General features: G+C 39.7%; 1 protein-coding gene across 2 annotated transcripts; it reads left to right on the forward strand.

Annotated features, from left to right (window-relative positions):
* Positions 1 to 1,581: 1,581 nt before the first annotated feature.
* LOC122051718 (G-type lectin S-receptor-like serine/threonine-protein kinase At4g27290) lies at positions 1,582 to 4,801 on the forward strand. 2 transcript variants are annotated; one of them, XM_042612964.1, is made up of 7 exons: positions 1,582 to 2,927; positions 3,004 to 3,120; positions 3,209 to 3,348; positions 3,430 to 3,640; positions 3,718 to 3,955; positions 4,028 to 4,178; positions 4,267 to 4,801. In XM_042612964.1, exons 1-7 carry the CDS (start codon positions 1,592 to 1,594, stop codon positions 4,516 to 4,518), a joined length of 2,445 nt encoding a protein of 814 aa, XP_042468898.1. In that variant the 5' UTR covers positions 1,582 to 1,591; the 3' UTR covers positions 4,519 to 4,801. The 2 variants fall into 2 exon arrangements, with proteins under 2 accessions (XP_042468898.1, XP_042468900.1); XM_042612966.1 differs by lacking the exon at positions 4,267 to 4,801 and having other exon boundaries at positions 4,072 to 4,178.
* Positions 4,802 to 16,087: the final 11,286 nt, after the last annotated feature.

Genomic DNA, 16,087 nt, shown 5'->3' on the forward strand with positions numbered 1-16,087 from the left:
AACAAAAAACCTTAACTTTGAAGTCTTTACTATAATCAAAACTTAGGTTCAATCATTTGGTATTTCCTTCACCAACAATATGAATGCCTTAGGTTGCGTAATGTTGCATATGCGTCTCTATGCTTCTAAATGGAAACTTTCTTTCACAGTGTCAGTTTTACTCTCTACATGAATCTCGAAGCATTGATAAAAAAAACGACCTACCCTTTTGGCGGTCTAACATTCTTTTCAAAATGGACCTCTATTTCTGTGATAAGCAGAGTAGAAGTTTCTCTCATAAAGACTGCACAGGGAATATTCCTTTATTCCTTTGACAACGGTTGTACAAAACTCCAAAAGGGAATATTAAGTCGTTAGGTTGATGAACCCCTAATATGCTTTGTTGGCAGGTCAACCGAGTCTCATTGGTAGCTCGATCGACTCTTGTTTACAGGCGTGATCGGGTCAAATAAAAGATGAATGTCACTCTTAAGGACTCGGCTTGCACTCAATTGCTATACTTGGATAAAGGGTCCTATCTGGTCAGGCGGTGTGTTTAGCGTGTCCAATCGGCAAGAGCACTCAGCGGGGACCCTTGACTTAGCTTTGAATGACACTGATACGACTCGAGGTTTCGTCGACTTTGAGGGACTCGGAATCCGATCAAACTAGCGGTCCGATTGGTCAGACCAATCGGTCGAGAGATATGACCATGCTAGCTCCAAATGTTGATCCCTTCTTGACTTTGACTGTCATGTCAATCGGCTTGATTTCGACTTTGGAGGCCTCACTTTATTCACCGTATCACAGGAAAAATTGTGTAAGCTCAGGACAAAACATTCATTCTCGGTTTAAGTTAAACCATCCTTAATTTGGCGAAAGATGATTTACTTAGCATTCCTGTTATCATTTTCTATATAATTCTACTTGTTTATATCTTATTTCGTAGGGGTTTGGATGAAGAGGAGAAGAGAGGCGTGAAGCATGCATAAAAGTAAACTCATTTCGATTTAATCAAGAGATTAAACCAACATGGTTTGTTCTTATAAGAAAGATGAAAGACTGCAACTCAATTCTACTGACAATTTGAGACTCTTAGAACCATTGAGATGATCAAAAAGGTGGTTGTATCAGTTGGGTCAATTAGATCCAATGATGAACGAGCTAATTAATTGGTTCGACTTGATTCGATCAATTACATGAATATCGTCTTACTAGTTCTGATTATTACGTCAACTTAATCATTTGACATGACTAATTAGGAAAGTTGGTTAATTCGGACAACTTAGTGCAGTTGTTTAGGCCGACTTGATTCATAACCATGTTACTAAATACCCTAGTTTAATCAATTAGAATGGCTTAGACTCGACGACAATAACAAAAAAAAAAAAAAAAAAATCTAATACACTATTCTTTTGCACAAACTATTTAACATTGTTAATTTTAAAATTTCAATCTTGGAAGAAACTTCAAAAGAGATGTCTTTGTCTACCAAGTCCCAATTGCTTATCTTGAACGATTTATTACTTAGGCATCCAATATTTAATTGTATTAAAGAAACTTGTGATCTTAATATAAATAAACAAAGATAAAAATTATCAATGATGATAGAATGAGAAAAGTTATCTTAATACAAATCACTGTTTTTCTGCCTAAATCATTTGAATTGGCCATGAAAACAAGGATTGTGCAGTTCGGCTCCTTCCTCTTCTTCTTCGTTACAACTCTCTGTTGCTGCTCCAGTGCAAGCGACACGCTTACTCTCTCTACTCCTCTCCTTGACGCCGACGGAGCGACCTTGATCTCCGACGGCGGTAGATTCGCACTTGGATTTTTCAGCCCCGTTGGCTCCAGCAACCGCTACATCGGCATATGGTACCACAACATCAACCACAACCAAACCGTGGTATGGGTTGCCAACCGCAAACATGCTATCACTGGCCGGTCCGGCCGTCTCTCTCTAACCGCCGACGGAGGACTCATTGTCACCGCTGGAAACTCAACTGCTGTTTGGTCCTCCCACTCGGCGACAATTCTCAAGAACCCCGTCGCACGACTACTCGATTCCGGAAACTTCGTGGTCAGCAACGGCAGCTCTGTAGCGTGGCAGAGCTTCGATTTTCCGACGGACACGAGTATCCCGGGCATGAAGATAGGGTGGGACCAGATGACCGGGCGCAACTACAATCTGACGGCATGGACGAGCGAGAGCGACCCGGCGCCGAGTGGCTACACGATGAGCTTAGACCATAGCGGCGACCCGCAGTGCGTTGTTACGGACGGCGCGCGACTGCACTGGCGGGGCGGCCCGTGGAACGGCAACCGGTTCAGCGGCATCGAGGGCATGCAACGGGACCTTGCCATCGGCATCGGCTTCAACTTCGTGACCACTCCCCACCAACTCTTCTTCTCCACGTACCTGATCGACACATCGATCATCGATAGGCTTGTGATCAGCACCTCCGGCACCTTGCAGCACTACATGTGGATCCAAGACCGGCAGATATGGACGTTCCTGGGATTCGTGCCGCGGGACGAGTGCGACAGCGTGGCCCGATGCGGCCCCAACGGCGTCTGCCATCCGGACGGGTCGACGATGTGCACGTGCCTCCCGGGCTTCGCCAGTCGGAATAACAGCGTAGAATTGGACGGCTGCGTCAGGATCACGGCGTTGGACTGCGTCAACGGAACGGATGGGTTCGTGAATCAGAGCAGCGTGAAGCTTCCTGACACGTCGACAGCGATGGTGGACTGGAGCATGGTGAGCCTGGAGGAGTGCAGAGTTCGATGCTTGAAGAACTGTTCCTGCACCGGCTACGCGCAGGCCAACGTCAGCGACAGTGGCAGTGGATGCGTGCTCTGGTGGACCAATCTACTGGATATCAAGTACTACGACGGCGGAACAGGGCAGGATCTCTTCGTCAGAGTAGCAGCAGCCGATCTCCCAAGTGAGTTCGAAGCAGATTTCTTCGATTGCATAGTGTTTGAATTTTTCTTCTATTGACCTTCTCATTTCTTGGTCAGGCACAGGGGCAAAGCCTGGTCATCGGAGTCCTATGGTCGCCGTCATTGTGGCCCCTGCTTTGGCTATTATTCTACTGGCATTCATTGTTTATTGGATTTGCTGGAGGAAGAAGAAACGTATGCCATTAAAATCTCTGGTGATGGCCAACTACTTCTTAATGAATTCAGCATAATCACTAATACAGCTGCGATTGTCGCTTGGCAGATGACATTTATTTTGATGATGACGCTCAAGAAGAGGATTTGGACCTACCAATATACGATCTATACACCATTGCAGAAGCCACCAACAACTTCTCAGAAAGCAACAAGCTTGGGCAGGGAGGTTACGGACCAGTATACAAAGTATCCTTTAGGATAACTTTTACTATAACCGTTGACTACCTAAATTTTAACTGAATAGGAGTTCCAATATGGTGGTGACAGGGTAAGCTTATGGATGGACAAGAGATAGCTGTGAAGAGGCTATCGATGACATCGACTCAGGGTGCCCATGAGTTCAAGAACGAAGTAACGGTGATTGCTAAGTTACAACATCGAAACCTTGTTCGACTTCTTGGATGTTGCATCGAAGCAAGGGAAAGGATGTTGATCTACGAGTTCATGCCTAATGGAAGCTTGGATGCCCTTCTATTTGGTGAATGCATTTAAGTAGTTGATCATTTCTCAATTTTGAGATGCTAATGAGTGTTGTAACTTTGATATTGCAAGCAGATAAGGCAAAAAGTGGATTGCTGGATTGGAAAACACGATACAACATCATAGTTGGGATCGCTCGAGGATTGTTGTATTTGCACCATGACTCTAGGCTAAGAATCATCCATCGAGATATGAAAGCTAGTAATGTTCTTCTTGACAAAGATATGAATCCCAAAATATCAGACTTTGGAATGGCTAAAACATTTAGAGGTGACGATGCAGAAGCTAATACAATGAGAATTGTTGGAACCTAGTAAGTTTTATATTCCATTGTTCATCACTTTTTATCACATAAAACAATGAGATTTGATTTCAATTATTACAGTGGATACATGTCACCGGAATATGCTATGAATGGAACGTTCTCAGTGAAATCTGATGTATTTAGTTTCGGTATATTGATACTTGAGATCATAAGCGGTAGAAGGAATAGAGGTGTTCATAACTCTCCATTCTACATGAATCTTCTTGACAATGTAAGTAGAATGGTATTACACAAAATAAATATTATACTTTATTCTTTGATATTTATTCCCCTAATTCATTGGAAATACATCATTTTAGGCATGGAACTTGTGGAAAGATGGTGAAGCATTGAAGTTTGTGGACGAATCAATTGTACATTTGTTTGTAGCAAGTGAGGTATTGAGTTGTATAAAATGTGGACTTTTATGTGCTCAAGAGCGGCCAATAGATAGACCAACAATGAATACAGTATTGAAAATGCTAGACACTGATGTTTCACTTTTGTCAGAACCAAGTCCGCCCAGATTTGTAAATTTAAGAGGTCTTTGGAGTTTGAATCCTCAGCAATAGGCAACTCATACTTCATAATCAATGATGTTTCAGATACAATACTTGACGGTCGTTGATGGATGCAAAACTAGTTTGGGCATCCTTTTACTCCAAACATTTTAGTGAATATTGTTGTTTGATAGTTTGGTAATGTGATTTAAGTGAAGTGTGTATTTGAACAAATTATGTCACTTGGAGAACAAGATAAGAATATGAATATTATAAGTTTAGTGAAGAGTTGACGTTGACTTATGCAATGGTACATTGAGGTTGGAAAAGATTTTTGAAGAGCTTAGACTTAGTACTCATGGATGGTTATTGAGCTTATAAAAGAATCAAAGATATTTGAAAATTTGTATTAGATATTGTGTTGTAGTCTTGGATTTATTTTTAAATAAATTGTAATAATATTGTCATTACTTAAGTAAAAAATTAAATTATTTAGAGCTGATTGTTAAAGTCTTGTAATATAATACTGAAAATGCTAGACACCGATATTTCTCTTATGCCAGAACCAAGGCCACCTGCATTTATAAATTTAAGAGGTTGGAGTCTGATTCCTCAACAAGAAGCATATCAAAAACACTACAAGGCCTTTCTTCGATTCCCTTACCTTGTGGTTATTTCCATCTGGTCGTATATATAGAGCAAAGGCTTCTAGTTTCTCAAATAGTTACCCGGAAAAAATTAAACAGGGCAAGTCTCTCTTCAATTGCCTAGTGATTATTTCTATTTACTAGTGCACATCAATCTAAAGCCACTGATTCAAATGTTTCTTACATAGTTTTCTACGTGAGGAAGCACAGAATCTGAGATGTGTTTAGAAACTGAAGAGAAAATTAGAAAAGATCATAGTAGCATGCAAAGAGTCACCTAGAAGGCCCGCCGCATACTGTACCACCTGCCATCTCAATCTCGCTGCACCGAGATGGCTTTTGCTCGTTCATATTCTCTTTCACCAGAGTCATCGTCGGTGCTAAGCCCAACGATGAAGTGTCGCCATCGGAAGTAGCCCAAGGAAGTAGGAGGTGCTGCTTGATTCAAACTCATGGTGTCGACGATATCCACGGATCAAGACCTGCAAAAGGATTTCGACTCTATAAATTGAGATTTCTTGAGAGACATGCTCATAGGACTTTAGTTCTTTACTTAATGAAATTAATCTCTTGGATTATGGGGTGTGTTGTCACTACATATCATTCTATTTGGCAATTAACAGTGGCATGTATAGACACTTCCAGACTCGGGGATTACGGCAAGGAGATCGTTTATCACTTTATTTGTTTAGCATATGTGTTGAGATTCTAAGCCGATAGTTACATTATCACAAATCTAGATCAAGCATCAAGTTGCATCCCACATGTGTTTATCAAAGGCTCATCAATATGGCCTATGTAGATGATGTTAGATGTTTTTATACATATTTTAAATTTTTATTTTCCAAACAAGCAGTAGAAGTGTAATAATTTTATAAATTATTATAACGTGTGCATCACACGCATATAGGATACATGAATTCACAAACATAGTCATAGAACAAAATTTCATAATTAAATTATACTTGCTGGATGACGTGTAGAGGAAATGACATCAACTTGCAAACTTGACGAAGTTTGCCTCTATCGATATCCACACTGAGATATCTTTGAGATGACTTCGCTAAACCACAAGTTTTCATCTCTGATTCAATACTAACTAAATGAACGAAGCAATCCGAGAGAGGATACTCGGTTCCCTTTATGCCCAGTGGAACAAGGCAACCCGATGACACAAAAGAGAGGGTCGGTGGCACACCAAAGGCTCCGACCAAGCAAGGTCCAACCAAACAATTTGGCCAATAGCACACAATGAAGGAGAAACAACCCCTTGCCCATGTCAGGCGATTGTGGTTGTTGTCCTACAACTGGGAGACTCGCGGACAATGGCTGGAATGTCCGACAACAACAAGGGTTGTCAGCATTGTCGGTGCTAGAGTTTTGGGCAGCAACCAAGAGGACACCTTCCTCTTGCTGCTATTTGGTAGTACAACAGGAACACAACTGTTGTCCAATGGTTGGAAGGGTGGCTAGGTGGTCACCAGAGGCTAACCAACGACTGAGTGCTGGCCGACAACAAGCAGGAGCGGCCAGCGGTCCTCCTTGAGCGGTGGTGGCAAAGAGAGGGAGAGCAGGAGGAGAGAAACCTAATCAAATTAAATTGGGTTATTTCTTTTGATTAATTAATTGATTTCTTCTCCTATGGAGGAGTATATATATACCTCTTTACAATGACTTAGGGAGCAAGTCATCTCCCAAACTCAATATCCAATAGCAACTCAATCAATTATCATGAAGCTTGGTTCAAAACCAAAACACTCTTGGTTCATTATTAAACCAAACTAACTTTGGTTCATAACTAAACCAAAAGGGATTCAACCATGCCTACATGAGGTGTGACCCATCATCGCTTCCATTCCATCAAATATCTTCCATATTTGTATCTTTTTTTGTCCTACCAAACTTAGTCTATCTCAATCTGAGAATTCAATTCTCAAACTTATTTTAAGTCTTTTAGATATACTCATAGTGTACGTGACCCAATAGGTGATTTATATTAGACATTTATAATTAACCATTAATTATGAATAGATAATCAAAAAATAATAGTTAATTCCAGAATTAAATCTGAAGCATTCAGTAGTTATGCTTATCAGTGTATCTATTCCTTTCACTCATCTTATACCCACTTGGTTGAGGATATGATGGTCTTTGTATTAGTCCCTACTAGGCTAAGTACGTCACACCTAGCACAAGTAGTAGTTCCTTATCCTGTGGATTCAAATTACTCAAATACATGTCTAAGGAGAGCATCCTCTTGACATGTAATGTTTTGGCCAAAGACTTACGAGTAATATTCTAATAAGTTGTCATAGGGTATACGTCTCCTTATAAAAAAGAGTAGTAAATTCTCTGTGGGCTATCAAATACTTTTGGCATATTGACTTATAAACAATCATCCCAAACTTGCATCTCTTTGGAGTTGATTGCCAAGATGTCAAAGTATAAGCCTTCATGACCAAGAAAACTTGAATATCTCAAGTCTAAAGAAACTTACACTCGAACCATATGAAGTTTTATAGTAGATCACATCCAATGAACTTGTTACCCTTAACCAATATCTATATGTTAACTCTCAACATCCCAATATTTTCAACTAGTGAGAACTGACTGTTTGGATAAATCAAAGAGCATAACATATTCTAATCTTACATATTTAATGATATCCAATCTCATCAATTCATTGACTAGGAAATATTTCAACACATACATAATTACACATAGAGAAATACCCACTAATTATGATATAATCACAATTTCTCTCTCTTGCTATGCATTGTATTATGGACTTAATTAATTGAGTTTAAGATCAATATCATATACATATGAAATGCATACTCAAATAAGGAATTTTATTGATCCAATAAATAATATAATATCTAAGGTGATTATCTTAGGACACCTATCAAATATAACATACTCCCACTTGACATAATGTCAATCGCCTTGGTATTGTATACTAGAGGATTCAATGTGACTCTCAAAGTTACTTTTTGGTAGAGCCTTTTTCAAAGGATCCACTAGATTTCTTTTGGTGGAAATTTTCTTAATTTGTATTTCTTTCCTACTTATCATCTCCCTGATCAAATGATAGCAGTAAAACAGATGTTTAGATCGTTGATGAGACCTTGGTTCCTTGGCCTGTGCAATGACCCCATTATTGTTGCAGTAAACTAGTAATGCTTCAACAATACTTGAAATTATACCAAGTTCTGTGACAAATTTCTTGATCCAAACTGCTTCCTTTGTTGCTTCATAAGTTGTAATGTATTTTGCCTCAATAGTAGAATCAACAACACTTTTCTATTTATAACGTTTCCAATTTAATGTGCCTCCTGTTTAGAGTGAATATATATCCAGATTAGGACTTGGAGTCATCCTTATCCGTCTAAAAGCTGACACCAATAAATCTACGTATTACCATATCACCATCTCCATATACCAAAAACACATAATTAGTTCTTCTCAAATACTTAAGGATTGCCTTGATAGCCACCTAGTGATCCATTCCTGGATCCGACTGATGTCTGCTCATGACACTCACAGTATACGATACATCGAGTCTCGTACATAACATAGATCGATCCTATAGCCAATGCATATGGGATCTAACTATGAGAGACAAAAGTGATTACGAGTGACCTTTCAGTGGATAGTGCTTCTCTTCCTTCAGATGGGTAGAGATCCCCATCTAGTCGTTGAACCTCTTCTAAAATTGTTGCCACTAATCGGGAGATCCTCTTACATAGTTTAGAATCTTGACTACTTTCATTGGGGTTAGGAAAGGAAGTTTGAGAAGATCCAACATGTTGGAACCCCAAGGTTGTTTTGGTGTGATCAACAAGTTAAGTTAGGTCCTGCGTTGTTTGAACCTTGTGTCTAAGTGTGCAGGAGCTTAGGAGCACAGGTACTCGAGCGGAAGACGCAGCTAGCAAGAAGGACGACACGCGGTGCGTCCGAGGGACGAGGTGTTGCGGAAGAGTACCCCGGTGGACGAGAAGGAAGCGTGCGGTGGTTCCGAGGGACGAAAGCTGGAGCGGAAGATTGCTCGGGGAGCAAGAGACGCAGCTAGCGAGAAGGTCGGCACGGGGTGTGACCGAGGGACGAAGACTGCGGATGAGTACGTTGGTGGACGAGAAGGAAACACGCAGCGATTCCGAGGGACGAGAAGCCGGAGCGGAAGGCTGCTCGAGAAGACCGGAAGTTGGGTTCGGGTGAGCCCTTTTCCGGATGGTCGAGATCACCCAAGATAGCGGAGCCGGAGCGAACAAGACCCGGACCGAGACGAGCTAAACCGGAGACGAAAAAGTCAACTGTGTTGACTTCGGGGCTCAGGGCGCCCTGAGCAGTTCGGGGCGCCCTGAGCAGCCCAGGGCGCCCGGAACCCTCCAGGGCGCCCTGAACAGTAAAATTGACCAGATCGAGTTTTGACTCGAACTGAACGTTGGGGGATAAGTTTTATCCCCCCCCAGGGCGCTCGGAACCCTTCCAGGCACCCCGACCAAGGCTATAAATATAGCCTTGGTCCAGAAGCTTTGGAATGAACTCACTGATTGTAAATCCAGTGCTTGCACGCTCTCTTTTAGTCTAAGCTTCTGTTTTCTGCACTACATTGCTGTACGAGGCTTCTCCGCCTGAAGGAGATTTTTATTGAGCTTAATCTTCCTTGGATTAACAACCACATCGGTTGTAACCAAGTAAATACTTTTGCCTCGCTTTTTCTTTATGCTTTTAATTTACTGCTTAGTTTATTTATGTAAGTGTTAGCTTAAAGAGTTCGAGGAGGGTTTGTTTGTTTTTGTGTTAGCAGGATATCCAACAACCCCCTCCTAGCCTGCCCAATGGTCCTACAAGTGGTATCAGAGCCGAGTACGCGTCAGAAGGACTAACCGCCGTCTGAAGCAACAAAACAATGGCCGGAGCTAGCGACTACCCACCAGCATTCAAGGGGGAGCTTGCTTCTTGGAAGCAACAAATGATGGTATTTCTTAACTCTGATATTGGTATTTCTCTAATAATGAAAATAGGTTATGAAGCACCAAAGACAACGAATGGAGAAGAACTCGATCTACGGCTATGGAACAAGAAGCAACGTGACGAGTCAATGGCAAATGGTCGGGCAGAGTTTCACATTTTAACCGCAATACCAAACGAAGACTTTGATAGAGTTGGCGAATACAACAGCGCAAAAGAACTTTGGGAAAAGTTCTTAAAACTCTACGAAGAACCGATTGAAGACGTCCCCTCAATAGACATCGAGCCGTCATCAGAAGAATCCGAGACGGAAGAAATTACCGAGACAACCCCAACAGCCGAAGTACATCCCGAGATCAATGAAGGGGGAGAATCTTCGGAAGAAATTAATTCAACAGGGGGAGAACCAACGGCCAACGAGGTAAGTAAGGTATGATCTCTACCTTCTGAACAACCGATTAATTCAATAGAAAAATTGCCTGAACATTTTTGTGATTTAAAAATTGAATTACCGAAAAAGTTTCTTGAATTAGAAAATCTATTGTCAAATTTGTCTTGCAAATTAGAAATATTATCAAAAGAAATTTGCAAATTTAAAAATATTTTGACAAAAGAATTATGCAAATTAGAAGAATTTTTTGAATTATAAATTACTTTCTCAAAAGAGTTTTGCGAATTAAAAACTAAAATATTATTAAATGATTATGAGTCAAAAGATTATTGCAAGTCAGAATTTCTGTCAAATTCCTGCAAATTAAAAAATATTCTTTCGAACGAATTTTGCACATTGCCGAAAGAATTTTTTATATTGTCGGAAAATTTTATCAAGTTAGAATCTATGCTATTTGAATATCTTTGTGAAGTTGAAATTCAAAATATAATAGAAATTAACATGATACAAGTTATTGCATGTTTAATATTTGTGGCTTTAAATTTGAAAAAGTGTAATTTGAGAAGTTATGAAAAATTGAAATGGAAATTTAAAAGTTGCTGATATAAGTATCAATATAAAATAAATAAATAAATGCATAGAAATTTTTTAATGCTATCAATTTTTTTTAAATTTTCTTGCATAAATTTTTTGGGCTTAGAAAGATTTATTTTTGGTGAAAACTTAGAAATTTTTCAAAAGTCATTATTTGACTTAGAAATTTTTTCTTTAAACTTGGAAATATTTTTTCTCCGAAAAACATTGAAATAGATTTCTATAATTTTTCTAAGTGTCAAACCCTTAGATTATTTTTCTTGAACCCCATTTTTATTGTGATCAAAGGGGGAGAAGGGAAAGTATAAGTCTAGGGGGAGGTAGAAAATTGAAAATTAAAATTTAAAATTTTTGAAATTCAATCTTTTCTATCATGTTGCATGTTATTGCAATAAATTATTTTTATTCTATGTCTATTTGTAACCCTAGCTTAATTTGGGTTGATCATACCAAAAAGGGGGAGATTGTTGGAACCCCAAGGTTGTTTTGGTGTGATCAACAAGTTAAGTTAGGTCCTGCGTTGTTTTAACCTTGTGTCTAAGTGTGCAGGAGCTTAGGAGCACAGTTACTCGAGCGGAAGACGCAGCTAGCGAGAATGACGGCACGCGGTGCGTCCGAGGGACGAGGTGTTGCGGAAGAGTACCCCGGTGGACGAGAAGGAAGCGTGCGGTGGTTCCGAGGGACGAAAGCTGGAGCGGAAGATTGCTCGGGGAGCAAGAGACGCAGCTAGCGAGAAGGTCGGCACGGGGTGTGACCGAGGGACGAAGACTGCGGATGAGTACGCTGGTGGACGAGAAGGAAACACGCAGCGATTCCGAGGGATGAGAAGCCGGAGCGGAAGGCTGCTCGAGAAGATCGGAAGTTGGGTTCGGGTGAGCCCTTTTCCGGATGGCCGAGATCACCCAAGATAGCGGAGCCAGAGCGAACAAGACCCGGACCGAGACGAGCTGAACCGGAGACAAAAAACTGAACTATGTTGACTTCGGGGCTCAGGGCGCCCTGAGCAGTCCGGGGCGCCCTGAGCAGCCCAGGGTGCCCGGAACCCTCCAGGGCGCCCTGAACAGTAAAATTGACCAGATCGAGTTTTGACTCGATCTGAACGTTGGGGGATAAGTTTTATCCCCCCAGGGCGCCCGGAACCCTTCCAAGCGCCCCGACCAAGGCTATAAATATAGCCTTGGTCCAGAAGCTTTGGAATGAACTCACTGATTGTAAATCCAGTGCTTGCACGCTCTCTTTTAGTCTAAGCTTCTATTTTCTGCGCTACATTGCTGTACGAGGCTTCTCCGCCTGAAGGAGATTTTTATTGAGCTTAATCTTCCTTGGATTAACAACCACATCGGTTGTAACCAAGTAAATACTTTTGCCTCGCTTTTTATTTATGCTTTTAATTTACTGCTTAGTTTATTTATGCAAGTGTTAGCTTAAAGAGTTCGAGGAGGGTTTGTTTGTTTTTGTGTTAGCAGGATATCCAACAACCCCTCTTAGCCGGCCCAACGGTCCTACACAACAGAGTATTTTGACTGATCTCCCATTGCTGCTTTATTGAATCGAGTTATAGTGCTTTTTTTGTAAGAGTTTCTCTTATACAATGCTAATTTGATGGCTCCTTTTTCTACTTGCTCGGGTTCCTCCTTCTCCGCAAGTCTTCCTCTTTTGTATGGATGAATGGTTCTGAGATGGTAGCCCAGGTTAGAGTCTGGTCGGCTCCTCAAGCATGACCCCTTTGACAATCAAGTCAGTAATCGATCAAAAAGGAGAAGGAGAGAAAGCAAAAAAAGGAAGAAGGACTTGATGAAGAAAGAGTTGCCTTTGCTAGTTAGAAAAAGAAGATCATCGTACCTAGGAGTTATCCTCCGAGGTGTTTATATAGCTATCAGAAAAGGAATCTTCATATAGCCCATCTTCACACATTTTTATTTCTTCATGCCTAAGTTAGTGAAGACGCAGTTTTGATGGTTTGCTACTGTGTGCCCAATTCCTAATTGCCACGTAAAGTGAAGGGGGTTCTGAGGAGACCGTCTCTGATAACCAATGTTCATCCACCATTCACTAATTGTCGGGTAATATAAAGAAGGAATCAAAGAAACTGCCAGCACTTGTCTCCCAATCATCAGTTGCCACGTAAGATAGGAAGGGCTCAAAGAAAATGCCTCATATCTCCCTCTATTCGATTATTACCATGTATTTTCAATCAAGAGCTTGATGATGAAGGACTTGCTTGACCAGATTGTTTTCCAGACTTCATATTATTTCCATGTGCACTCTTAGCACTATTGCTTAGCAATCTTTCATAAGGTTACTTCATGGAATGCAGAGTTATTGCTCGACACACCTCAAGAAATTGCTCTGCGGAACACAGCGTTATTCTTCAGTGATCCTTCATGAGATTACTCTGCGAAATGCAGAGTTATTTCTTTGTAGCCTTTGAGGATATTGCCTGGTGAACCATCATAAGATTGCTCTGTAGAATGAAGAGTTATTGCTCAGCGTATCCACAAGATCCTTCCAAGAATTCTAAGTAACATTGCCCTGTAGGTTCTAAGGATATTGCCCAATGAACCTTCATAAGATTGCTTTGTAAAACGTAGAGGTATTGCTCAGTAGGCTTTGAGGATATTGCCCGGTGAACCCTTGTAAGATTACTTTGCAAAATGTAGAGTTATTGCTCGGGGCATCCATAAGATCCTTTTATGAATTCTAAGTAACATTGCCTTGCAGGTTCTGAGGATATTACTTGGTGAACCCTCGTAAGATTGCTCTATAGAATACAGAATTATTGCTCAACATATCCATAAGATCCTTTCACAAATTCTAAGTAACATTACCCTACAAGCTTTGAGAATATTTCCTGGTCATATTCATCTAGCCTTCAAATGAGAAAATTCAACTATATTGCCTAGGAGGATCTGCTACATCTTTTTGGGTAAATTTGGTAACCAGCAGATGTCTCTCCTTTAAGTCAGACTAAAGAGTAAAGTTGAATGAAGTCTGATTAAGTATATGAGAGAAAAGAAAATTTTGGTTTTCATCAGATGCCCCTCCTTTAAGTTAAATTGAAAAACATAATTGAATTAAGTTTGGAAAGTATTGCATAGAAGATGTATCTACTTGCAATATAAGTAATTTGAATCCTTCCATTATCTTAGAGATCCTTGTGTTGTGTAACTAAATCCAACTAGTGAAGTTATGCTCTTTATAAATTAAAGATGAATATGAATAGGTCGATATGTTTCGCAGGAGTTTTATAGAATAAATATCACTCAAATGTATAAGATTGTATATATGCATAACTGAAAAAGACATGTGAGATAAGAATATAACCATGATTCAACTTTTGAGATGTAAATATAATGTTATTCAGAAGAAGTAAGATTGATGTCTAGAGGTAGTGAAAATATATTTGGCACATTGGTCGTTATTAGTGGTTTGAAAGCACTAGTTATCTAGCACTTAGGTTGTTATAATGTTGTTCATAAGTAGTAACCTTGATGCCTAGAGGCAGTGAAAATATATTTGGTGTATTGGTCGTTATTAGTGGCATGGAAGCATTAGTTACTTGATACTTAAACCGTTATAATGTTGTTCAGAAGTAGTAACTTTGAAGCCTAGAGGTAGTAAAAATATATTTGGCGCATTATCCGTTATTAGTGACTTGGAAGCACTAGATACCTGGCACTTAGGCCATTATAATATTGTTCAGAAGTAGTAACCTTGATGCCTAGAGGCAGTGGAAATATATTTGGTGCATTGGCCGTCATTAGTGGGCTAGAAGCATTAGTTACCTGGCATTTAGGTCGTTATAATGATGCTCAAAAGCACTGAATGATGTTGATTTATGGATAACAATTATAAGTGAAAAGCAAATATATGTGAAAGACAAATATAAGTAAAAATAGGCATAATAGGGTCAATAATTAAATAATTTGAGTCTGCGAGTATACTTTTAATGAGGCATTATCTTGGTTAAAGCAATTCTTTACTCAAGCTTCTGTTACCAATATTCAACTCTCCTGTCAGCTCTATGCTAAAATGCCCTGAGATCTTCCCCTTGACCATTATTGTGTCTTTTGAAATTATTCTATGCAACATCAGTCTCGTGCGACTCTTCATTTCCACTATTAATACCACCTGTGCTCCCTCAATAAGCTATAAAGCTCTTTCGTATGCCTCCATTCTTCTTATCCCCTAGTGTTCATTTTTTGTTTGAGTTATATATCTTGAGAATATATATGGCCGATCATCGTTCTTCTCCCCTTCAAAAACCCCTCCTCCTTCTGCTATGCTAATTCTATTTTACATTACTCTGTATATATGCATATATTCTTTCTGATCTATATTTGTGTGTTAAAAAACCTAACTTGCATTTGACTCATCCCTTATTTTCAAATTATTGGCAAATCTTTACTGATTTAGAGGTTGTTAATAGTAGCTTACTATAGTTGTGCCTAAAGAATAGGTATTTCACTTGTAGGATTTGAGCTTGATGTGACTTTCAGACGTGAAGATAGTCAACATGATCTACAGATCAGGCGGGTAGTTCTTGCTTATTTTTTTTAGATCTTTGATCTTAGTGCATGATTATTCATCTTCATATCTTGAATAGGTCGCAGTTACTTGTTTACCTTAAATCCATTCTATATTGTTCTTGAGCTTGACCTTTTATTGCTTGAGCCTATGGTTTGACCTATTTTGATAGTTAGGTCGTCTTCTTTGTCTTCTTTGTTTTCGTGTATGTATTGTTTGGGTTTTACCATAGTATAATTTTAGATTTATTCTCGGACATTTACACCATATAGTAATACATTAAGCTTGTAACCATATGTTAGTGATACCATAGTATAGTTATTTACTTATATGAGTGCATATATGTTAGCAAGACTATACCTGCTTACGAGAAAGATATCTTACCCTAGTAGAGTGATAGAAGTAATCGACTAGATTATTTTCTTCAGACTGACATCTAGGACTCCTTGATTTTGATTCCATTGTTTTATTATATGTATGTTGATACCATGAGATTAGTTGAGATATT

This window comes from Zingiber officinale, chromosome 3A, assembly GCF_018446385.1.
Source record: "Zingiber officinale cultivar Zhangliang chromosome 3A, Zo_v1.1, whole genome shotgun sequence".
NCBI classification, from domain to species: Eukaryota; Viridiplantae; Streptophyta; class Magnoliopsida; order Zingiberales; family Zingiberaceae; genus Zingiber; species Zingiber officinale.

Excerpts from the sequence above, each read along its gene's own strand:
- LOC122051718 (XM_042612964.1), top strand. The coding sequence starts at position 1,592 with ATGAGAAAAGTTATCTTAATACAAATCACTGTTTTTCTGCCTAAATCA. Across the intron at positions 2,928-3,003 it reads AGCAGCAGCCGATCTCCCAA|GCACAGGGGCAAAGCCTGGT; the intron begins GTGAGTTCGAAG and ends TTTCTTGGTCAG. Across the intron at positions 3,349-3,429 it reads GTTACGGACCAGTATACAAA|GGTAAGCTTATGGATGGACA; the intron begins GTATCCTTTAGG and ends TGGTGGTGACAG.